We start from the raw sequence: 26,411 nt of genomic DNA, 5'->3' as shown, positions 1-26,411 counted from the left end.
AGTGACTACAGCAATGCCCAGTGCATCCTGAGGATGCTCCTGGGAGCTGTAAGGGCAGCGATGTGACCATCTGAAGCGTCCTAAAGATGCTCCAGGTGGCACTGCTGCATAGATTTCGGCTGCAGGGTGCCTTTCTAGGCACCCAGCTAGCCAGATGAGGCTAGGAAAAAAAAAAGCCCAGAGGGCCAGACCAAATGATTCCGAGCACCTTATATGGCCCCTGGGCCTGAGGTTTCCCCATCCCTGCTCTAGTTGAATACATACAGAAAAGAACAATAAAGCCAATCCACATAAGCAGTAAAGTTGTAGTCAAAAACAATATAAATATTCATAAAACAGTGTAAAGAGACCTGTTCATTAAGGCCTAAAGGAGCCAAACAATCTCAAAAATCCACTTCACCTGGTATCTTAGCAACATATTTTTGTGATCCCCACTTCTAACGTGATAAGGTATATGATCAACAATCATATACTTGATCGATTTGATGGTATGTTTCTCACACTTCAGGACTTTTTGTGCGATAATTTAGCATTTTTAGCCTGTGTGTGCATTTCGAGCAATCCATATCCAGAAGCCACAATGCGGCGTTCTCCCGAAAACTGTCCGTGGTGTAACCTGCAAAAAGTGCAGCAAAAAAATGGGGAAATCTGTCTCTACCCAGAAAGGCAAACTGAGACAGGAGAACAATATAGAAGTGTATTAGGGGCCCTAATAAAAGTATCTGGGATTCTTAAATTGTGTCAAATGGTTGTTATATGCAGTTTGCTATAACAGTGGAAAAATTATAACAATTTTTGGGGGGAGGGGGGCAAAATAAATGTTAAAAATACACCTGGTGCAGCCACCTGCAATGTCCCATCCATACAGCCCCCCAAAATACCTGACCCACTACTTTAAACCCTTTTTCCAACACTTTTTATTTAAAAGAAAAAAAAAATTGTAATTGTAATTCTAAGCTAATTAAAAACTTTTTTTCCCCTAATTGGTCATTAAGGAAGGTTTCCAAGGGGTTCTGCAATAAGTCTAGACATTTTTACCTCAAAATAGGGGTTTTGCACACCTTATTACCTGCTGTGGTGGTGGAGAAAACTTTTCGTGGCTTTTGGCTTTGGAGAATTCGCACATGCGAAAACCGCGGCTAATAGGATTGCCCGATAAGTATAAATTCTCACTTTAAGCCAAATTTTGACGAAAAGTTGTTTATCGCTGTTGGTGGAATTTGGGCCTTAATATTTAATCTTGCCTTATTTTAAAGTTAAATGATGTACGAAACAATCTCTACTCAACAAATTTTTGCAATATGTACACCTAAAGCAAACCTGATGTTTAATTGTTGGACATTCTCTCTGAAAGGTTCCAATTGACAAAAGATGAACCAAACAATCCTTAAGGTTCTGTCCACACTTATAACAAAGCAGGGGCCTATATTTTAAAAGTGATGATAGATTGGGATTTGTCCTGAAAATGTCAGCTGTTGCTATAGTATTAGACTTTAGAGAAAAGTGTGTTACAATTGTCAACAGTGTTTTATTTGTTGATCAGTTAATAGCTTGTGGCACAAAGTATAGGTTGTTTCCATAATAATGCCATCCAAAAGTGATATCTGAACATCAAGAAAATGTATTCACTCTCACTTTGTCAGGAATCAGGGTTTTGTTTGTGGGCACAGGAACTGGGAACACTGGGCTGTATGGATAAGACTGATATGAGTGATGACTCTGTAATGGTGCACTGTATACAGTAGTGAAGTAATTTTTTAATATGGCCAAACTGGAACCAGTATACTGGGGCCGGCTAGGCTTGGATGCCGGGCTGAGATCAGCTAATGCGCACAGGACCGGACTGGGACCGGTAGGTTCAGTGGATACCGGACTGGGACCAGCTAACGCACGCTGGACCGGACAGCTGTAACACCGGAATGCTGGATAACCAGAATGGTACCGGAATGCTGTACCACAGAAATGGGACTGGAATGCTGGAAGCAGGAGTAACCAGGTTGGGACTGGTATTTGCTGGAAACAGCGGTGCTGCAGAGCTGATAAATGCTGGATGGAGGAGTAACCATACAGTGCCTGGTATTGTTGGAAGCAGTAGTACTGCAGAGCAGGTGAATGCTGGAAGCAGGAAAAACCAGGCTGGGAGTCTCTTGCAGAATTAGTGGGCAGCAGGCTGACTGATTAGCTAGCTCCCCAGGTGGACAGCACAATTAGTAATGACTCATTGAAGCACTATGATGCAGACACCGGAGTAGATCTGTGGATGGAATCCTAGCAACATCAGATTGTCATATCTTTAATGTTAGAACTGGTGGTGTTTCACAACTCTAAGTGCAGACTAGGGCCGGTATCCAATTAGCAGCAAAACAACGGGGGCTTTTCGATGATTTTTCTGATCTTTTTCGCCAAATTGTTATCTTTGTGGTATTCAATTGAACTCTGTTTTTAATGTCCAAAAATGTTCAGTTTTTCTCATGAAAACACAAGGATCCGTAAAAAGTTGGGGACCTATGTATTTTCACTGCTGCAATTGGGAGAAAAATGGCTTCTTATCACTGATTTGGTTTCACCAACAAAATCCCTGATAAATGCCTGCATCAGGGCTAATTGGATAGCCCTGGGCAAGGTAATTTGCCGCTGTAGTTTACAGCGGCTAATTGGATACCGGTCTAGGTCTGATTTGACTATATGCCAGTGTTTCAGAATTGTTTTCCTCATTATGTAAGATGTATGTGCTGGAAAAAAATAATATATTTTCCATGGGGTCCTCCCCATGCGTAAGAGTTAGTAGTTGGTTTCTATCCAAACTCAGACACTTTTTTGGATGGTATTATCAACCTCTGTGACCTCAACCCCGTTCAAGGAACTGTTTGCACATTCGCTTCCAGAAGTTGTGTAGGGTCAGAAGTAATGAGTCGCTTTCACCTTAGTACTTTCTTAAGTGGATTTGGATGAAAGCTCTCAGCAGATTGAAGCGTTCCTGTCTTTTGAATTATTATATACTGAAGTGATGAGTCTTGTGTGGGGACTAAAAAGCTGATTGTCAACCATCTCAACATGCCAGCTGGCACAAAATCAGTGAGCTTATCTTTACCACCAGTTTAAAAGATCATCAATATAACGCAGTGATTCCCAACCTCGGTCTTCAAGGCACACCAACAGTCCTGGTTTTAGAGATATCCATGCTTGAGCACAGATGGTTACTTCAAAATAACTGAGTTACTAATTAAGACACCTGTGTTCAATTATGGTTATCCTTAAAACCAGGACTGTTAGTGTGCCTTGAGGACCGTGGTTGGGAACCACTGCTATAACAGAAGTACAGTGCAATGTATTTGGTATACACAGTGTCTGCCATAATATGTGCTGTTTTTCATTTGTACACGTAAAAATGTGCATACAGTAGTGCATTGCTCGACCCCCATCACTCTACCAGGCTACAAAAAAATAAATTGTCAAACGAAAAATAATTTTTGCCCAAAATGAAATCAATTAGAAACATAAAACAATCCAGTGGTGGGCCCTTATAGTGTGAACTGGTGGTGACAATGTGACATACCACAGCACCCAACCACAGGGGCAAACTCAGGATTTTTATGGGGGGGGGGGGGGGGGGTTCTATATATATATATATATATATATATATATATATATATATATATAGTGAGAGAGAGATTTTATATATATATAATCTCTCTCTCACACCACAGCCCGGCACTCCGTGGGGTTACTTCACTTGGCTCTGGTGCCCTCTGAGTCTTTTTTAACGGTGAAACAAATGGTATTTTAATCTTCGATCAACGTTTCGGGGATCGGGTCCCCATCGTCGGGATACATCTGTGAACCACACAAAGTGAAAAACTTAAATAATCTTACCTCCATTACGCCCCGCGGTCACCGCAGCCATCCTGGTCTGAGTTCCGGTTCTCTCACAACCAGAAACAGCAAATCTGTTAACACGGAAAGTGATGTCACCGCCCTCCGACCGGTGGCTATGGGAACACTATAAACAACAACAACATAACAGTGTGACTTGACATAATGAAATAGATGCACCTGCCAAACTAACTTACTCTAAAAACTGGCATAATATACTATAGCCTATAAGTTTCACTTAAACAAATGAACAAATACAATATTAACTAGTGCTAAATGTAAAAAATATATAATGTATATAAAACATGTTGAAATAGTCAGCATGAGAAGTCATAAAAGTGAATGCTATACATGCATTATCAGTGTAATCATGATAAAATGTCAAAATGTGCATACAAGGATTTTTTGTGTATAAAGAACATTTTTTGCTCTAAAAATGTAGACACAACAATATTCCACCATTATATGGAACAACCGCAAAGGCTCCGATCCAACATTATATAACATATACTAACACTTATCCTCTCACATGAAAGGGTATACAACAATCATCATGATTACACAGAGCTGATGATGCATATATAGCATTAACTTTTATGACTTCTCATGCTGACTATTTCAGCATGTCTCATTTCTAGCATTCACCGTTAAAAAGACTGAGATCCGCATTTCTTTGTGTCTTTTATTTATATATAATGTATATGTGTGTGTGTGTCCAGGAAAAAGCAGCAGGAAATATATTTGACTGTCTGTTGGATTATTCCTGCTGCTTTGTCCTGAGAATGGTCTGTTCAGGGCCGAAGCGTTGACTATGAACTTTACGTCTTTACCGATGAGTGGTGAATAAACTGTGATTGTTTTCATTAACCGTGTGTGTGTGTATATGTGTGTGTGTATGTGTATATATATATATATATATATATATGTAGTGTGTCTGTGTGTGTGTATATATATATATATATATGTGTGTGTGTGTGTGTATATAAGTGCATATTGAACTTATCCAATTCAAGCCGCTTGCGAAGCTCTCTGGCTGCAGAAACGAATCCTAGTTAATTGACAGCCCGACGGCCGTTTCGGTGCTAAGCCGCACCATCATCAAGGGGCACTTCATCAAGTGAAGTAAACAGCCCATAAACAAGGTTTATATAGGTCAACGGGACACCCCTCCCGCGCAACTACCAGCACACTAAGGTCACTCACCTGTGATCAAGTCATTCGTATCACACGAGTGAGTGATAACGCGTGACAGCACAGAAGTCCGGACATCCGGGTGGGTCACGTGTATACACGAGAGTATATCACGGGACACACATGCGTTCCAAAATAGCGGAAGTAAGGAATCAGCAGTATCGGCAGCATCTGCTGTGGAACGCACAGCTGATGTACTGATAATGAGAAAAAATTTATAGTGCTGGACGATCAAAAACTCTAAAGTTAAAGAATAACAATGAGGGCCTTAGCTACCAGAATCGTGCGGAAGGTGTCTCCAATAATTAAACTTACTTAAATGAATATGAAAAGGAAAAAAATCGGTGAATATATACAGAAAATGAATCAGAGAAAAAATCTAATAAAAATGAGACAAAACAAGCAATACATCATATGTGTGACAAAAATACAAAAAATTAATCAATTAAAGAAAACAAGAATAATTTAATTCTTCATTTAACCCTGCTGGCGCTAAACAGTTTAAATCGTAAATCCATCGAGTTTCCTTTTGTAGCAAGAGTTTCTCACGATTGCCTCCTCTTTTTAACGGGGCTATGTGGTCAAATGGCATTACTTTAAAATCCAGCAAGTTATGGCCTTTAGTGATGAAATGTTTAGCCACTGGTGGAGTGTTCGCATCCATAATACTCTAGGCTTTTTTGATAGAGGATCTGTGGAGAGCAATACGTTCTTTAAGCATTCGAATAGTTTTCCTCACATAAATTCGATTACAAGGGCACAGAATTGCATATATAACAAATCTGCTCTCACATGTAAGATGATGGTGGATTTTAAAAGAGCGGCCAGATTGAGGATCACGAAAGTTGTCACCAGTCAACATGAAACGGCAATTAATGCACCCTGAACAGCGAAAAGAACCTGGTTTAAGAGTTAAACAATTTTTCTGTATATTATGTCCCATCTCAGTGGATGTTATATCATCTTTGATGTTATTGCTGCGTTTGTAGCAGAATAAAGGAAGTTCTTTACTTGATGGTCCCAAAATAGGGTCTGTTTGTATAATATGCCAATGCTGTTGAAATGCACGTTTAATAATATGTGACCCCAGTGAGAAAGTGCTGGAAAAAAATAAAACGTTCCGTTTTTTGATCTGGTTGGTCTTTAGACAAAAGCGTATCTCTATCCAACTTCAAGCATTTGTTGATGGCTTCTTGGATGTCTGTTGCATCATAACCACGATGGCGGAATTTAGTGCCCATATCTGCTAACGCTTGAGGAAGGAGGGACCGGTTTGAAGTAATTCTCGTCACTCAGACCATCTGAGAGTAAGGAAGACCCTTCTTTAAAGGTGCCAGATGAAAACTGTCTGCTGCCAGCAGGGTGTTTTTGTCTGTTTCTTTAGTGTAAACTGTAGTAACATACAGACCTGTCGAAATGTCAATAGACACATCCAAATAATTGATTCATCTATTGTCATAATTAATTGTAAACTTAATTTCGTTGCTCACTTGATTTAGTTCCTCAAAGAACATAATGAGCAACTTTTGTCTGCCTGTCCATACAAGAAACACATCATCGATGTATCGAACAAAAAATTAAATAAATTTAGCTAATCGATGTTTCATGATGTGTTTTTGTTCAAATACATGCATGAACAGGTTGGCATACGAAGGGGCCATATTTGACCCCATGGTGGTGCCATGGCGTTGCAAGAAGAACGTATTATCGAACACAAAATAATTCTTGTGTAAGATGACATCGATTAGCAGCAAAAGATAATCAACTGGAGGACCTAGGTAAACCAGATTGGATATCACTAGTTGACGTACTGCATCCATTCCCAAATCATGCGGAATACTGGGGTAAAGATTAACAATATCCAGGGTCACTAAAAAACAATCAGATGATGGAGCTGGTAAACCTTCTAATTTATGCAAAAAATCTGTAGTATCTTTCAAATAGAAACTTGTGTTCTGAACAACTGGTTGCAATAAAAAGTCTACGTATTGTGATAAGGTTTGACACAAAGAGCCCCTTGAAGAAATTATAGGGTGACCAGGAGGGTTCTGAAGGGTTTTGTGCACCTTAGGTAGAATATACATATACGGGACAATTGGAAATTGCTGAACTAAAAAAGAAGCAGTGCCTTCATCAATCCAAGAGTTATTTAAACCCAGTTGTATAATGCTATCAATTTCTTTTTTATAGTTAGTGGTTGGATCATATGAAAGTTTTTGATAGCATTGAGTATTATTCAACTGTCTGTAAACCTCCTGAATGTAATTAGTTTTATCTAATATGACAATGCCTCCGCCCTTATCGGCAGGGCGGATGACAATGTCTATTATTTTTCAAACAGTTGATGGCATCAATCTGCTCTTTTGAAAGATTATGAAAAGAAGTTTTTTGACGTTTAGTGGAAGTTTACGTATCCCTTCTAACCAATTGCATGAATGTGTCAATATAGCAATTATTAACAACTGGAACAAAATTACTTTTAGGTTTGAAAGAATTGGACTTAGTTGTAACAGTAGGTTTAGAACCAAAAAAATATTTAAATTTTAGCTGTCTTTCAAATTTAAACAGTTCCACCTCTAAATCAAAAGCTTTCTGTCGAAAGGTCTTAACAAAAGTCAAGCCCTTTGACAGAACAGATAATTCTGTGGAAGTTGGTACATAAGAAGATAAATTGAAAACGACTACTTCTTTTTCTTCTTCTGTTTGTTTTTTGACTCTTTTATTCCTGACTTTAATCCCACCTCTTCTACAAGGTTGTCTCCTGGTTTTTTATTTTGCTGCGTGTCATCAAAGGTTCCTTTAAAAAAGGACGTTTAGTTAAAGAGCTATCAGAGTCACTATGTGACGTATGGGAATCCTAGATCCGTATAAGCCCTATATGTTCTATTCTTTCTGGAGCCTTGTTGGGATCTCCAAGGACGACGGGAGTCGTTACCGAGTACCCATTGATAAACTCTATGTTCCTTATAGTCTTCACGGACTCTTTTATGCTTGTTCTTTTTGAACGCCAAAAGCTCCGCTCTGAATGTCGTAATGGTTGATTCCATATTGTTCAACCAGTCGACTTCAGTATCAGTAGATAATGTCTGTAAACCTGTGGTCTCACATAATTTGATTTCATTCTCTAACACAACATCAGCATTAACCTGTTTAATCACTAGGATCATTAGATCAAACGAGCACTGGTTGAGAATCATACACCATTTACGACAAAAGTCCTTGTTACTTCGTCCAATTGTAGGCTGATTCTTTATCCTAAAGCCACGGGGAATTAAATTATCTTTATGATATTGTGATAAAGTCAACCCGTGTAATGACAATTCCACATGTCGTTTTCTCATCTTCATGAGATCATTGAAAACTTCTCTAGGTGTGTCTGTATCAAAATCCAGTGCTTCAGTATTAGCGAATAAGATCTCAGCAATGTCTTTTTCACAGAACCGCTTGGTTCCTGTTAAGTCACAGGTATCAGCTGATGAAGTTTCCATTATCAAATATATCACCCCTGTTTTAAGGTTATAAAATGGATGAAGCTATCAAATCATAACAGTGTGATAGCATGTAAATATCGAGGTGCAAAACACTTCATAAAAATTGTATAGAGTAGAACAAGGAGCATTGCACACTCACTCAAAAACAATATAAAACTGGGTGCTTATCCATAAAAATTTTTACACATGGGGATCCACAGCAGTGAAGAACAGCACACCAATTAAATGCCAAAAAAAATATTTATATAGAAAGCATGTCAAAACAATGCTGTATACCAGGAGCCACATATTAAAGTGCAAAAACAGTGCATATTGAACTTATCCAATTCAAGCCGCTTGCGTAGCTCTCTGGCTGCAGAAACGAATCCTAGTTAATGGACAGCCCGACGGCCGTTTCGATGCTAATTGATTAATTTTTTGTATTTTTGTCACACATATGATGTATTGCTTGTTTTGTCTCATTTTTATTTGATTTTTTCTCTGATTCATTTTCTGTATATATTCACCGTTTTTTTTTCCTTTTCATATTCATTCAAGTAAGTTTAATTATTGGAGACACCTTCCGCGCGATTCTGGTAGCTAAGGCCCTCATTGTTATTCTTTAACTTTAGAGTTTTTGATCGTCCAGCACTATAAATTTTTTCTCTTTATCAGTACATCAGCTGTGTGTTCCACAGCAGATGCTGCCGACACTGCTGATTCCTTACTTACGCTATTTTGGAACGCATGTGTGTCACGTGATATACTCTTGTGTATACACGTGACCCACCCGGATGTCCGGACTTCTGTGCTGTCAAGCACTATAAATTTTTTCTCTTGATCAGTACATCAGCTGTGCGTTCCACAGCAGATGCTGCCGACACTGCTGATTCCTTACTTACGCTATTTTGGAACGCATGTGTGTCACGTGATATACTCTTGTGTATACACGTGACCCACCCGGATGTCCGGACTTCTGTGCTGTCACGCGTTATCACCCACTCGTGTGATACGAATTACTTGATCACAGGTGAGTGACCTTAGTGTGCTGGTAGTTGCGCGGGAGGAGTGTCCCGTTGACCTATATAAACTTTGTTTATGGGCTGTTTACTTCACTTGATGAAGTACCACTTGATGATGGTGCGGCTTAGCACCGAAACGGCCGTCGGGCTGTCCATTAACTAGGATTCGTTTCTGCAGCCAGAGAGCTACGCAAGCGGCTTGAATTGGATAAGTTCAATATGCACTGTTTTTGCACTTTAATATGTGGCTCCTGGTATACAGCATTGTTTTGACATGCTTTCTATATAAATATTTTTTTAGGCATTTAATTGGTGTGCTGCTCTTCACTGCTGTGGATCCCCATGTGTAAAAATTTTTATGGATAAGCACCCAGCTTTATGTTGTTTTTGAGTGAGTGTGCAATGCTCCTTGTTATATATATTCATACAGTATGTATGTGTGTATATACTCATGTCATACACACATACATTACAAACAACCCCCCCCCCCCCCCCAGCGTGCGCTGCTGCCTCTTCATGTGGTATAATATGTAGGGTAGTGTTGTGCATTGTGACTAAAATATACAATTTATTTGTCTTCAATATTCATGACCATTTTTTTTTGCTTCTGTCTCAGGACACTAACAGGTACTTTTACTGATGGAGACAGATTTCTGCATAGTGGATGTTATTCGTCTCTGGTGAATTAGCTTTTTTTCTGTTTAGCTTTGCTCCCAACTCAGCATCAGCTCCTTTTTGTATTTTGTTAAATAATGTTAAAAAGAATATAAAGACACCATAAGCCCTATCATGTAATTTGTCTTTGTATTTTATTCAAATGTCTAAAATTAGGGCTAAAGTTAATTTCAACATCAAACTTTAAAAGCTTCAAGGCAAGGCAGCCCCCAGCCATACAGTTAGATTTACCATTCCATGCTGAGTTATTCGTCCAGTGAATAAACGGTAATGGAATTCTCATATTTAAGAGAATGGTGTATGCAGAATATACAACATAAAATTTTGAGACGTGCTATCATTAAGTATACTTTTAAAATACATTTTTGGTTTAAAGATTGAAGGAATAGTTAGAATTTTACAATAAAAAACAGGAGGTGTAGAAATTACCAGTGAATGAATACACAATGCTAGCAAATGAACAGTCCAGTGAATAAATAATGACTTCCATCAATAAAACATAGTAGATCTTATCTAAGATTGTACAGATGTGTCCACATACATCTATCCTCCATGCTCTACAAGTCGCACTACACACAACGCGGGAGCTCTGTGTGACTCGGTAGTGTCGAGCATTTTTTCATGCGACTTTTTACCTTCAAATGTGTCTTATGCGCACATCGATGCGAATAGGTAGCACAAGCAGATGATTAAAATGATATGCAGAATGCCTATGTTCTGTGTGTGACTGCATTTGCATGCAAAATGCTACATTACCGTGTCACAGCAGCTGACACTGTAACGTAGCATTTCACATGCAAAACTCTGCCTTGCTAATTTGCTAGGCTTTGAGCGTCCTTTTCTGAAGCCGTTTTTTGGTTGACCTGCGTGTTTGCTTTGCATCGTTATTGTGTTGAAGGGTGAAATTCGTATTCAGCTTTCTGAACTAGCAGGTTTCATGCCAAAATAGCTTGACATTTGCATCTATTCATTATGCACTCTATTCTAACTAAGGTCCTATCCCACCTGAAGAGAAGCAGCTCCTGGAGTTCCTGCCTCAGTTTTTATTATTGTGCTTATTATTTATTAAAAGGCACCACAAGGATTATGTAGTGCCGTGTGGATGCAATATATAGCAAAATTTCATAGTGCATTAGGATATCAAACTGGACAGCTAGACAGGTTGAAGAGAAGTTGACACAAAGAATGAAAGTGCCAACACCATGCTTCACTGTTGGTGTGGTATTTTTTGAGCTGTGTTTTCTTTGCATCAAACAACTTTTTTAGACAGAAGGCCAAAAAAGTTCAACCTTGGTCTCATTAGACCATAAGACATGTTCCACATGGTTTTTGTTGATTAAACCTATCTAAATTTTGCAGTAAGATACATTCAGCTGCTGTCCTTTTTGTTGAGAAAAATGGTGTATAGCCAAGATGTGTGCAGAGTATGTATGTCACTTGCAGGGAGTGCCCAGGTAATGATACAAATCCTGTAACTCCATTATCACTTTCCAACATCAATATTGCTGATTTTAGTATTCATTTTTTTTTTATACAGTAGCCACAAATTATACCTTGTGGTTTTTTTTTCCAAAAGACTTTGACCCGATTTAAACATTCACTATGTGTAGGTATAATATAGCAGCCCAACAATGCCTATTATTTGTTAAAGTAGGAAAGCTACTGCATTAATTGAGAGAATGCCTTTTTGATTTTACACAATATTGGAGAAATCCAGGCTTTCGATCCCCCATATGTGGAAAATATATTTTTTTTGTGTACTGTTTAAGCCATTGTTTGGTGATCACCAGATCATAACTATTAAGTAGGCACATTGTTTAAAAGAAAGAGATTCCACAAAGGTGCCCTCGTATTTGTGTGTTAGTATGGGGTAGGTAAGGCACACTATGCCCTCCCTCTAACTATGGAAAATGTCACAGCGGATGACAAGTCACACTTGTCTTCAATTGTAGTGTACAGATGTGTCCTTACACATCTTTACTGCAGTCGTGCCCTAAAGCTCCTCTCAGCATGGCAGGTCCCCGTGAAACTCTGCTAGCATTTGCCGACAATGCGTCAAGTCACAATGTGATGCGACTAGTACACACCAGCAGACGGTGCTGATTAATTTGATATGCAACACTTGTATATCTGTGTGCGACTGAGTACCTGAATCTGTATACAAAGCGCTACAATGTAGCGGCCGCAGCTTTTTTCATCCCAAGTTCCATTGTGCTTCATACACAGATATACAAGTGTTGCATATCAAATTAATAAGCACAGTTTGCTTGTGCATCCAAGTGGCATTGCGACTTAGACACATTTTCGGCAAAAAAGACGCCCGAGTTGCACAGGCCTGACTGCTCACGACAGATAAGTCGCGCTGCATGGCGTATTGAGGCTAGATGTGTGAGGACACAGCTGTACATGCACATGACAAGTGGGCCTCTTCATCTGCAACAAAGGGGTTATTTTTGCCATAGGCCTCCCGATAGCCTTCCTGATGAGTTTTCGTTTTGTCCAGTCATTAAATTTGGAGGATTGTCCTGATCTTGGAAATGTCTGTTTCACATTTTGTTCACTTATTGAAGATGGTCTTCACAGTAATTCATGGCACTTTTTGTAATTTTATACCCCTTTCCTGAGTTCAGCAATGTAGTCCTGTAAATGTTTTGAAAGCTGCTTGTGTGTGCCATGGGAATACAACCAAGGAAAACAGCTGATATTTATTTAGGACTCGATCCAGTTAGGAGCGAAGAGGGTGAGTTGGTGTTGTAATAGCGTACAATTCGCCCCTTCGCAGCCCGATCTCACCCCGGACTTGCACATTGCGCTGCAAACAAAAATGTGCGAGTCAAGCAGTATTGTACATGCACCATACAGCCGCGCTTAGTCACTTGCTCCTAATTGGATCACGTACCACAGAAAATCGATAACATGCTCATCAATAGATTAGAGTATTCTTTCTTTCAACGTGATGAATTTCTCGTTCTTTAATATTTTATAAAGGTATTAAGCCTAATTATGCACCTAACTATACTTTCATCTTTGGGAACGTGTATTACACTTTTGTGTTTTATTTGGAGGAACTATTTATATGAATCAGAAATGTAGACAAAACTTTTGTACTTTTACCTGATCTAGATCCCTGTAATAGACTAGTGGGTTGCTTGGTCGTTGCTCCAGTGAAATTACAGCTTTATCTTGCAATACAAGCGTTGTTTTCTGAGTAGTCTAAGCTGATCGTGGCCTAGTTGTCTTTAATATTTTCTTCAAGACACTGTAGTTGTAGTATGCAGATTGCTTTTTAGATATGATAGGAGTTGTTCACAGCAAGTGTAGAAAAAAAATCTTCAGTGCTTTTAGCTTATATATTAAAACTGCACCTGTCAAAATACAATCTTCCTGCAGCTCAAGCTCAGGGAATTTTTCCCTCAGTAGTGTTCACTCTAGCGCACGCGCTCAAAAATAGGGCGTGACCATGAGAAAAGGGGGTGTCTTTTTAATGTTCACCCCTTTTCATCACTCCTGGGGGCATGCCTGGCACTTACGGACATGCCTGGCTGTCCCCAAGCTCTCGGTGAATAGATGGCGTGCGCATGAGCAGAGCATCTAATCAGTGGCGGTGATCGCTGTACCGCTATATTTCCCACCCGCCGGATGACATGTTTTAAAACAGCCTATCAGGAACCTAACCTCAGTCACTGGCAGGCGGTGGCTGCAACCGGCAATCCCACCAATCCTGTACTGACAACACTGCAGCCCCAACCTTCCTCAGTCTATCCCCCTCTGCCAGGCAGCAGTGATGGGCTATCCTAAGGATCGCCCACCCCTTGCTGCTGGCTGCACTTTCCTGCAAAAAATTTATTTAAGAAGATGTTTTATATAGTTAAATAAAAAAAAAATACTTTATTGTGTGTGTAAGTAAATATATTATACAACCTGATTATAATTCTGTTAATAAACCTGCATGTTTGTTAATGAATTATGCTGACTTAAGTTTAAATAGCTATTATTTACATAATTCGATAATGAAAAGAAATCAATAATTTTGGGGACATATCTGGAAAAATATTAGCAGTTATTTGGTTAAGTGATCTGTACCTGGGCAGTTGTTGCATTCATTCAGATGGCACTCTGGTGTTACGGGCATACACAAGAGTTTTGCTAGGCTAACTTTGATAACTCGTATGTGATTTTTCATCCAATACCATCCCTTTTTCCTTTGCTCCACGTACAGAAGTGTCCTCATACATCTATCCTCAATATGCCATGTGTTTGCGAGACACGTGGCGGCGAATGAGCCTCCTGGTCTTGTGCGAATCAGCCAATGCCGTTTTATTGCGTTTTATTTTCACCCAAAAATGCATCTTAGTCGCAATATGAGACTGTAGTAATTTGACATACCACACTTGTATATCTGTGTGCAACTGAGGAACTTGGCGTTGCGTCCACTGTATCTTAGCATTTCATATACAGATTCAGACGCATACAGTTTGGCAAAAACAAATGCCCGGCGCTAGCAGAGTCTCATAGGACCTGGCATGCCGAGAGGGGCTGTTTGGTGGGACTCCAGCAACGATGTGTGAGGACGCATCTGTACCAGTATATTTTTGGATTGTCAGAAGAAACACGCAAACACGACATTTGATGAGCATTTCAGATGGGTACTTATTATCTACACTATACAGTTATTAAATGTAATGTCTGCTTTGTGTACTGAGATCTTTAGTACTCTCAGCACTAAACCCCTCAGTCATATTTCTGCCGCTTCTGTCACAGATACGTTAAGGGGAAGGGGACTGAGCTGCAAGTGCAGGGTTTTTTTGGCTTCTAATTTGCAAATTGCCATTCTATTTGTGTCCATCTCTGAATAAGGCAGGGGGCCTTATTCAGTCCAATATACAGCAATGATATATTCAGCATTATTTTTAAGTGATAAACACCCTGTGTTTTTATTCTATTTGCAGAGCTTGTTTGGACACTCCTTTAAATATTGTAGAGCTGCAGCTTCTTTTTACCTATTTTTAGATTTATTTTTCTCTGCATTGTTCTCAGTTAACACTAACTAGGTAGGCTAGATAGACTAATTAATGAGAGCGGATTTCACAGCGTAATAGACACACGTGCACACACACACATTATACATCACTGAAATTGAAACCTTAACTAAAAAAAAAACATTTTAAGATGGTGTCTCTGTAATGTATGTATTGATTGTACACCTATAGATCGTTTTGGAACCACACATTTATCTGGGTGACGCTGGATTTCACTCAGCACTAGCTGCTTTACTTCTCTACTGTTATGTATATGTATATACATTTTTATATTTCTTTTAGGAAATAGTAATTTTAAAATAATTAGAAATAATCGGGATTTGGCATTATTTTAACTTTTAAAGCTACGTCTAAAAATGGCAAATACCAGAAATTGTGTGATTTCTTACGCCCATATTTTATTAATTTGTCATTTTTTTATTTATTTTTAATGGGTTAACATGAAATCATGTGTTTTTTCTTTTTCTACTCCCACTTATTGATATCTGTACGAAAGTTGACCTTTAGTCTTGGTACTTAGTATAATAAAGTAGATACTTAATCTTATCAATGTACTAAATCGGGGTAATTACTGAAGGTTGTTCTGTATTTTCATGACCTCTAATTTTATATATATCTATATCTATATATATATGTATATATTTATTTATTTACAATGACCAATTATGCGCTAAGACATAATAATTTATCCAATAATATATTGGTATATTCCAAGCAGCAATCCTCGAATTAGACCTCTGTCTCCAGAGGTTAGAAAGTGACATAAATTAAATGATAACCTGAGGACATAAATTAAATGATAACGCTTAATATTCACAATTACAATCCCCTTTGGTGATACAATATTGGTATAAATATATATATTATGAGTCAATGGAAGATGAGAGTTGACACACAAACCACTTTAATCATTTCAAAACACTTTATTAAAATTCAAAACTACATAAAACCTTTCTTATTGACATATAACCTGTTATTATCCCAATTATAAGGAACAGGATTATTGAACAAATCTTTGTCAATTGTGACGACAATTGACACCAAATGGGATTGTAATTGTGAACTATTGTAATTATTGAACAAATCTTTGTGGTGGATGATTCCCATGTTACGCGCTTGGTAAGAAGCACAACGCTTCCGATGCATTCCATGCCGCCCCTGAAGGATGTTACAGATAGGAAGGTAGAGGGATGTCTTAAATCTGTTTATTCCCTTTGGGGGGCTGCGTGCAGACCAGCTATGGCCATATGCTGGGTGGCTCGGGCCATATGCTGGGTGGCTCGGGCCATGGAATGTTGGGCTAATAGCCTTGAAACATCCTTTGCCTCTAATGCTACCAGGGAACAGCTGAATCTGGTGTGAAATTTCAGAGATTCGGCTACCTATATAAATGAGGCAACTTTGGATATTGGCCTACTAAATGCCAGGGTTTTTTCGGCGGCCATTGCGGCTCGCCTTTCTCTGTGGCTCTGTTCTTGGAGAGCTGATGCGGAATCCAAGAAGGGGTTGGAATGTTTGCCTTATGACGGTAAAGTCTTGTTTGGCCCTGATGTAGACAAGATTGTGAATACCTTAGCAGCAGCTAAGTTGGCTTGTCTGCCTTCTGCTCCGGCCTCTTCGGGGATTCGGACTCTGTCCTCTCGGACTTATCGGGCCCCAGGTAAGGCTAGAACTTTTCCAGGTCATCCACAACCAAGAAATCTGCCAGGCCTAAGAAGCAGCCCTGGAGTACCAGACGTCCGGCTGCCAAGCCTGATGACCAGCCTTCCGCTTGAAGGGAGGCTGACTTCTTCAGTTCGCCCAGTACTGGTGTCAACTACCACGGATTCCTGGGTGAAGGAAGTGGTCTCTCTGGGGTACATCCTCTCTTTCCGCAGAAGGTCTCCCCATCAATTCTTTTGCACAGGGGCTTCTGAAAAACGCAGACAAGGCTTTGGCTATTCAACAGGTGGTACAATCCATGCTACAGGCAGGAGTCATTGTACCGGTCCCAAAGAGGAACAGGGTATTATTCCAGCCTTCTTCTAGTCCAGAAGCCAAACTGTTCTTACTATCCTATTCTCAATCTCAGGTCCATGAACAAATTCCTCAGGGTACCGAGGTTCAGAATGGAGACCCTACGCTCAGTTGTATTGGCTATGAAACCTGGGGATTTTATGGTATCACTGGATATTCAGGATGTATACCTGCATATTCCTATTGTTTCAGCTCACCAATGTTTTCTCAGTTTCGTTGTATCACAACAACATTTCCAGTTTCAGGCTCTGCCATTTTGCCTTGCAACTGCATCTCGGGTGTTTACAAAGGTCATGGCGGTAATGGCAGCACATCTGCGGCTGCAGGGGATCCGCCTGTTACCATACCTGGACGATCTCTTGCTACTAGCATGGTCCTAAGAGGTACATCACCACCACCTGCAGCTAACGATATTTGTGCTCCAGGTACACGGGTGGTTGATAAATTGGAGAAAGTCCTCACTGATTCCATCTTAAAGGATGCTCCATCTGGGAGCCCTGTTGGATTCACAACAGCAAAGGATTTTTCTGACAGTAGAAAAGAGCTCCACTTTGAAGACGCATGTACGCAGATACCTTCACAATCGGCGAGTGTCAGTCCACTCAGCAATGCAGTTACTGGGATCCATGGTGTTGACATTTGACATGGTGGAGTATGCCCAGTTTCATCCCCGGCCTCTGCAAATATTGATCCTCTCCAAGTGGGACAGATTTCCCCATCATATACGGACTCAAATGATGGTGCTCTCTCCGGAGGTACGCCTGTCGCTGACCTGGTGGTTACAGACTGCTCACCTCACCAAGGGGCGTCCCTTTTGGATCTCGGATTGGGTCCTTCTGATGACTGATTCCAGTGTTTGGGGCTGGGGTGCAGTGACTGGTCCACACTCCTTTCAGGGAAGGTGGACCGCAGAGGAATCTGCACTTCCAATCAATATATTGGAACTGCGGGCAGTCTTCAGGGCACTGCAGCAAGCCAGGCTGTTGCTTCATGGAAAACCCGTGCAAGTACAGTCAGACAATACCATGACAGTGGCTTATCTAAACCGTCAAGGAGGAACTCTAAGTCAGGCGGCAATGACAGGTGTCACGCATTCTGACATGGGCGGAAGGCCATCTACCAGCCATATTGGCGGTGTTCATTCCAGGAGTGCTGAATTGGGAAGTGGACTTCCTCAGCCGTCACAACTTGCATCCAGGGGAATGGTCTCTTCACCAAGAAGTGTTTCAACTCCTAGTGGACAGGTGGGGCCTTCCAACCATGGACCTCATGGCCTCTCGACTAAATCACAAGCTGCTTCAGTACGGGTCCAGGACAAGAAACGCCAGTGCTTTCTTGGTGGACGCTCTGTTAGTCAAGTGGACATTCCAGTTTGTGTACCTGTTTCCTCCAACCTTCCTCGAGTAATTCGGAAGTTCAAACAAGAGGGAGACATGGTCCTGCTGGTGGCTTCAGCGTGGCCCCGACGTCCATGGTACTCAGATCTTCGGAGTCTCTCTATTGACACTCCGTGGCTGTTGCCTCAACGTCCGGACCTGTTGTCTCAGGGTCCTTGCCTCTACCCAAATCTGGGTCATGTGTCTTTGACGGCGTGGCTCCTGAGACATCCCTCTTAAGGTCTAAGGGTTTTTCCGACTCTGTGCTTAACACCATGCTCAGAGCACGTAATCCTGCTTCTGCTAGATTTACCACAAGGTAGGGCATACCTATTTTGAATGGTGTCGTCCAAAAAGCAATGACCCCCCCAGGTGCCCTTTCAGTGTGGTTCCAGCAGTGGATCTCAAATGGCTTACTGCCAAGACTGTGTTTTTCTTCTGCCCATTGCTTCCGCCAGAAATGTTTTTGATTTAGGGGCTCTCGCCGTTCCCCATTTCTAGTTTTTCATAGGGGTAGGGCAGTGCTTCAAACTCGCCCTGGGTTCCTTCCTAAGGTGGTCTCTAGTTTCCACATTAATGAAGAAATTATTGTGCCAGCCTTTAATTCCTCAGACCTCTCAGCAGAGGAGGCCTCATAGGATGTGGTACGTGCCCTCAGGATTTATGTGGATCGTACCAGTTCTCTTCGGAAATCGGACTCCTTTTTTGTTCTTTATGGTTTCCACAAGAGAGAATGGCCAGCCAATAAACAAACTTTTGGCTAGATGGCTTTGCATGACTTACATTCATGATGGCCTTCCAGTCCCGCCCTCTGTTACTGCTCGTTCTACTCGATCTGTAGGCCCTTCATGGGCAGCTAGTCATGGTGCCCCGGCTCTACAGCTTTGTAAGGCGGCCACGTTTTCTTCTATCCAGAGGTATTATGCCTTTGATACCTTTGCCACTCAGGATGCTTTCTTCGGGCGACGGACTCTCCTTTCTGCACAGGAGTGTCCCCACCCTTGAAGGTACTGCTTTGGGAATCCCTTTGTTTACCTTCTATGAACCCTGAAGTAGAAAAGTAGAGATATGGTAAGAACTTACCCTTGTTATCTCTCTTTCTAGGAGGTCCATAGGGTCCACAGAGCGCCCGCCCTGACACACCTGTGCTTCAGATGGGCTTCGCTCTGGTCACCAGTTTTCTGTCTCCTTCTGTGTCAGAATGTGATTCTAATGTGTTCCAGACATTCTTCTCTCTCTGTTATCCTCCTCCGGCCTTTGGCTTGCTACGTAACTGAAGAGGCTCGTGGGCGGGGTATAGAGGGAGGCCCCGTTCCATCCTGGGAGAAAAAATTTAACTGCATGGTGCTCGGATGTCTTCGTCATCACCTATACCCCAAAGTTTCCTGTGCACTATATGGACCTCGTAGAAAAAGAGATAACAAGGGTAAGTTCTTACCATATCTCTATTCAAAGTTTCTGGCCGTAATCCTAGCCAAATGAGGGCACTCACCAGAGATTTCCAAAATGCAAAAGTAAATTTATTGAAATACCATCAAAGTCGACATTTCGACCCCAGAGGGTCTTGACGGGTCAATGGAGATGTATCATCACACACAGGCAGCAGGTAGCATACTGACTAAATCTCCAGAGCTTCCTTATATACCCCCTGCTTAATTTGGTCAGTATGCTACCTGCTGACTGAAGATGGTATTTAAATAAATAAATTTACTTTTACATTTTGGAAATCTCTGGTGAGTAGCCTCATTTGGCTGTGATTCTGGCTGAAAACTTTGAATATTGTTGTAGCCATTACTTCTCTCCTTAGAGGAGCACCCCATTTGCTGACACTAAAGGAAATATATACATACATAAAAAAAAAAATATATATATATATATATATATTTAAAATATATATATAGAAAATATATATTTTTAGGTGTCTGTATGACTGAATTGCTACTTATTATTGCAGAGATGATGCTCACATATTGGCTGAGCAACATGGTTAGTGTTAGTTTGGCTACAGTTGTATGTGGCTAAATGAATGTTGTTCAAGTAGCTTGGCCCCTCAGATGGGCAGCATCGTTGGGGCCTGTGATTTTTGTGGTAAGAACACTGCATCCACACATAGTACTAGCTCTCCTCTTTCAACTGCATTTACTAATATGACCAATAATACGCATATTTTAAATAATAATTTCTAGTTTTCAGGCTATATCAGGCTCAAATGCTTAATGCTGAAGATCAACTCAACTTCATAATAAATTGTGCAATACCATCCAATATTGCTTGAGGGTGATGACTATGCACATATTTACCTAACCTATTATAGAGCATACATATTAGGCAGCCATTTTTTTGGCCAAATTTATGTTAATGAGGGTCGATTCTGTGGATACATTAGGATTCTGTGCATATTTGGTTACTCTCCCGGTATTTTCACGACTTATCAGCCTCCTGGACCCTGCCCACTTCACTGGAGATCTGTGAGCATAATGACATGATTCATGTTGATTTGTGTCATTGTGGCTCCGCCTCTCCAGGGTACAAACTTTTTTGTTTTCTTCTTTTTTTTTTTTGAATGTCATAAATTCCACACAGTAATGCCCCAATTTATAGTATACCACACAGTAATGCCGCAATATGCCACACCATAACACCCCCAATAGATAAAATGCCACACTGTAATGCCCCCAATTGATAATATGCTACACCGTGCCATCAACTGATAATATGCCACACACAGCCCCCTCAGTCATCCCCTTTTTATGCCTCAGTCTTTATAGCCCCCTCATGGCTTTAAATACCAGCTGAGGGTCACCATATATTTAACAGCTCAGACTCCCCTCTCCCTCATTTCCTTAAATACCAGCTCAGAGATCCTGTACCCCCCAAACCTTTTGTTGTAAAGTCCTGCTGTATACAGTCTGTCTCTGCTTGACCCCTATAGTCTGCGTTTCCATCCACACCATGCCACTGACTCCTTTGATCATCTCTTTTCTACTGGAGGGCAGCGCAGATTGGAGCTGTACAGACATGGCCAGCTATGCCAAGCATCTTCCATCTCTGGACAAAGTGCCGGATTATAACGGGACAAGACTGCGTTTGGCCTGTGGGCGGTAGTTTGGCCGCCCCTGACCTACAGAGTGGAGCATTATAGCTCCTTCCCCCTCCTCAGACACTAGAGGACTGCTCTCTGCAACAGTTGCTAATCTATAAGGTTTTGTAAGGGCTTGTGAACGGGAAGCTGCAATCTATTCCCTTGTAAGGGCTTCTAATGAGAATCTGCAATCTATTCCCTTTGTGGCTTCTCAGTGTTCCTCACATCTCCATTCTTCAGCCAATTTATGGTAGTAATCATAAAAGTTCACCACTTTAGATGGCAAAGCATATTTAGCATGCATGTACGTAAATAATGCCATACAGCGTCGTGCGTATACAATCTGTAACATTGGCATGAGAATGTATATAAGGAAATGGATTTATTTTAGCAAATAAATAAATTAGCTAACTTAATAAGTTTAGTAAAAAAAAAAAGTTTGAAATCCCATCCCTCTATTTTCCAAATGGGATTATAGCACTCCCCCATTTTTCCAATTAGATCTCCAAGTTTGTACAAGTCCTTATAATATCTGCCTACAAGTCCTTATAATATGTGCCTTATGGAAGTAAAAAGATATTACTGCATGTTATTAGGAAATAAAGGTATGAGCTATACCCGATCTTGGGATGTCATGGGATATGTAGTCCGTACAATAAGATTCAAACTATATATATCTCATAATGCATCATGCTTGCCCTCCTACCAACCAATAATCGCATGTGATGGGCTGGGCGAGCCGTGTTAAGTGTAGGGTCATGTAATAACTGCTGCAAAGAAATTTCATTTTTAGAGTGTGAACTGAACCTCCTCATGAACTGTGATCCCACTGGTAGAGTAAGGGGGTAGGGGGAGTAGTAGTGCATGAGGTTTTCTTCCACTTCTATGGCAAAGACTACATATCATGTGATGTCTTATGCTCCTTTCTTCCAAGTTGCATTTTTTTTTGCGTCACATAGAAGACGCACAAAAGGCCATTGAGGAAAGACCTGACCATGAGACCGATACTACAGATGTGTCCTCATACATCTAGCCTCCTTGCACATTAAACAGCCCTTCTAGTCACGCCGTGGAGTGACTCAGTAGCGCAGAGCATCATTTTGTGCGACTTTTTACCTTCAAATGAGTCTTATTCACACAGTGATGCGAATAGAATGCAAAAGCAGCTTCTGCTGTTTAAAATGATATGCTGCATGCCTATATTCTGTGTACAACTGCAATTGTATCTGCATGCGAAATGCTACGTTAGTGTGTCAGCCACTGAAACTGTAACGTAGCATTTTGCATGTAGATACACCCGCAGTCGCACACAGAATATAGGCATGCCTCATATTTTAAACAGAAGCTGCTTGTGCGTCCTATTCACATCGCTGTCCGAATAAGACGCATTTGAAGGTAAAAAGTTGCACGAAAAGATGCTCAGCGCTACCGAGTCACACGGAGCTCCCGCTTTATGTGTAGCGCGACTTGTAGTGCATGGAGGATAGATGTACGTGGACATATCTGTACGTATGTATAGATATGCTATAGTACAAGTCTATATCCGGTATGCATAGGATGCCCTATTTAGAATTATCACTAAGGGCCGAATTCAATTAGCCCAGTTAATTTAACGGGGGTGAAAAAGGTGCTAGCCTCTGGCTTTAAAGCTTGAGGCTTTTCAATTCCATATCCTTTTTTACCCAAGTCCCTTTTTAATGCCCATTAAATTAACGTGTTAGGGCGTTAACACATAGAATCCATGATAAGTTCATGGACCTATGCCTTAAGTGTCATGGCACCATTTAACACACTCTTTAATGGGAATTTCGTTTTGTGTCTGGTTAGACCTGAAAAAAATCCCTGTTAAGTGCTGCCTGCATGCTGTCTTCAGATCTATTTGAATAGGCCAGGGTGATAAATTAGCCTGTGGTAAATTACCTCAGCTAATTGAATTCCCCCCTATGTTTGAAAAAACAACACTATCACTTGTGCTAAGCGCTTGTTTCCTCTCCTCTACCTAATTGGCACATTGAGGAACTAGAACCATCCCATGAACAGTGTGGTTTGGTTGATGTCTAGTTGGGAATTTATTTATTTTTTCTTCATATTATCTATTATCTATTGTCTATTGATGCTGGCTAATGTTTTAGAGTATTGAGGCGTGTGTGTATACAGTATATATATATATATATATATATATATATATATATATATATATTGTATATATATTGTATATAAATAATATGAGATGGAGAATCTCAAACTATGTGTTAGTAATATTGGTCAGTGTAAGTTTAAATTAGATCACTTGGGGATTAATTTTGGCTTCTTTTTTTCTTTTCCTAGCTGCCGGTCTCATGCACACGTTTAATGCACATGCAGCTACTGATATAACTGGGTTCGGGATTTTAGGACATGCACAGAATTTGGCCAAACAGCAACGAAATGAGGTTTCCTTTGTCATCCATAACCTGCCTGTGCTGGCCAAGATGGCTGCAGTTAGCAAAGCTTGTGGGAACATGTTTGGTCTTATGCATGGATCCTGTCCTGAGACATCAGGTGAGTCATTTAAAGTAGGTTTTCTACTAATCCAAATATCTAGCATTTATTTAGAATATCCCTGAAATACTAGGAATACTATTATGTAGTATTATGACCCTGGAGAAGGACCTGAATCCACTCTTTGAAGCAGTGGCTAATATTTGAAGTAAACAATAGTAAAAATAGTAAAACACCAAAACCATGTATATAGGGATGTATAACTTGCTTAATGCTAAGGAGTCTGCTATAAATTTCCCAATGTCTTGTCTTTTCAGGAGGCCTTTTAATCTGTCTGCCACGAGAACAGGCTGCACGATTCTGTGCAGAGATTAAGTCCCCCAAGTATGGAGAAGGTCATCAAGCATGGATTATTGGCATTGTAGAAAAAGGCAACCGCACTGCTAGAATCATAGATAAGCCACGAATCATAGAAGTTGCTCCCCAAGTGGCTACTCAAAATGTAAATCCAACACCTGGTGCCACCTCTTAATCTAGGTTTATCTAGCTTTTTTTTGTTTTGTTTTTAAATAGACCTTATTCTTTACCATCATACAATTTAAATAATTGTAAAGAAATATATATATATATATATAAATATATATCATTGTGTCTGCCCATTTCGTGGCCTTGTGTCCGTTATGCGAATGGGTATGATTTAAGGAGTAAAAATACATTGCCTTTTTTTTTTTCTTTTTAAATCTTTCTTTTCCCTTTTTCCTGTTACATTAACTGAAGATGCACCCATTAATGAGGCAGCTTCTAAGTTGAAGAATTGTTATCTGATACTGTTGATTCATTTTGAATCTATAGACACTTATCTCTTGCCGCATTGGCTCTTTTTTTTTTAAAGGTGCTTTCATTCAGCACAGACATTGCCATTAGTAGTGTCAAACAAGCAGTTAGTGTCTTCATTTAAATATGTGTATTTATCATTATTAGTCTGACAATGTTGGATGCCTTTGGAAGGTATTATGGCAAGGCAATAAATTGGCTGTTGATCCTGGCAGGAGGGTGCATGACTGCTTTTTTTTTTTTTTTTTTTAATATAGATTCGTCTTACATAGGCTTGGGCTCTCATAGCATTGTACCCTCCACTTCTCTTTACATTGTTTAGTGCCCTCCTTGACCTTGTCAATTCTTTACTACTACATTGAGAGGTCTTGGGAGTGTACTATGCTTTAAGCACTTCTGTATAAGAAGATTTTTTTCCTCTAATTCTGATATTTACCATATTACTAACAAATGTTCTTTCTTATTAATAGCACATGAAAATTGCAGGGTGGTTTAAATGTGTTCAAAGCACAAACCACATGCAAAGAAATGTAAAAAATGCCTAAGTCACTTCAATTCAGTAATTACAATATAAATGTGCGCACACGTAAATACAAAACACTTTTTAAGTATAATCAATAATCTTTCTGTTCTGTGGTTGATAGTGTTTCATACATTTTTATATTTTGTATAGTGATTACATGCCTTTATATAAATTTTTTCTTTATAAAGCAGCAGCTGTTAAGTAGTTGATAGCTCTTTCTAATTTTTGGTGCATGAGTTTGTGATCTAATAAATAAGAAAATTGACATTGCCAACATTGCAGCTTAAACTCCAAACTTGTTATTCAAATAAATATTTAATTTTTTTTATTGCTCTTGTACAACCTGTACATGTTTTATTTCCTTGCATCTGTTGATATCTTTAAAAAAAATAACTGTGTATACATACATATGTTTATATGTTCCAGCAGCAGTACATATGTTTTGTGTGTGTATGTATGTATATGTGTGTGTGTGTGTGTGTATGTGTGTATATATATGTGTGTATATATATGTGTGTGTATATATATATATATATATATATATATATATATATATATATATATATATATATATAAAAAATATAATATATATTTTCCAGCAGCACTTTATTGGTTAATGGATGGAAACCCTTGGTACACTGAACACACAAACTTTAGAGAGATAGAAAAATGGAGTGCGCAGGACAGAGGTAAGGTATTTAATGGTCACTACCAAAAGACATACATTAAAAATTTAAAATATAATCATAAAAAAAACAGCATAAATGAATCCAGGACCTATTATATCCGTTGATGTTATAATGATCAAAGAGAGACACCTTAAATAGTC

General features: G+C 39.9%; 1 protein-coding gene across 4 annotated transcripts in view; it reads left to right on the top strand.

Annotated features, from left to right (window-relative positions):
- The window catches only part of SEPHS1 (selenophosphate synthetase 1), a 134,659-nt gene extending 108,749 nt beyond the window's left edge, over nucleotides 1-25,910 (top strand). For all 4 annotated transcript variants that reach the window (XM_088468918.1, XM_088468920.1, XM_088468919.1 and 1 more), the window contains exons 8-9: nucleotides 24,073-24,285; nucleotides 24,543-25,910. In XM_088468918.1, coding sequence (XP_088325044.1) covers nucleotides 24,073-24,285; nucleotides 24,543-24,757 — 428 coding nt within the window. In that variant the 3' untranslated portion in view covers nucleotides 24,758-25,910. The remainder of the gene's footprint in view (nucleotides 1-24,072; nucleotides 24,286-24,542) is intronic.
- The last annotated feature ends 501 nt before the right edge of the window (nucleotides 25,911-26,411 follow it).

This window comes from Taudactylus pleione, unplaced genomic scaffold, assembly GCF_031769625.1.
Source record: "Taudactylus pleione unplaced genomic scaffold, aTauple2 ptg000086l, whole genome shotgun sequence".
NCBI lineage: Eukaryota > Metazoa > Chordata > Amphibia > Anura > Myobatrachidae > Taudactylus > Taudactylus pleione.
Note: the sequence above shows the minus strand (reverse complement) of the source record. Positions and strands in the feature narration are given on the sequence as shown.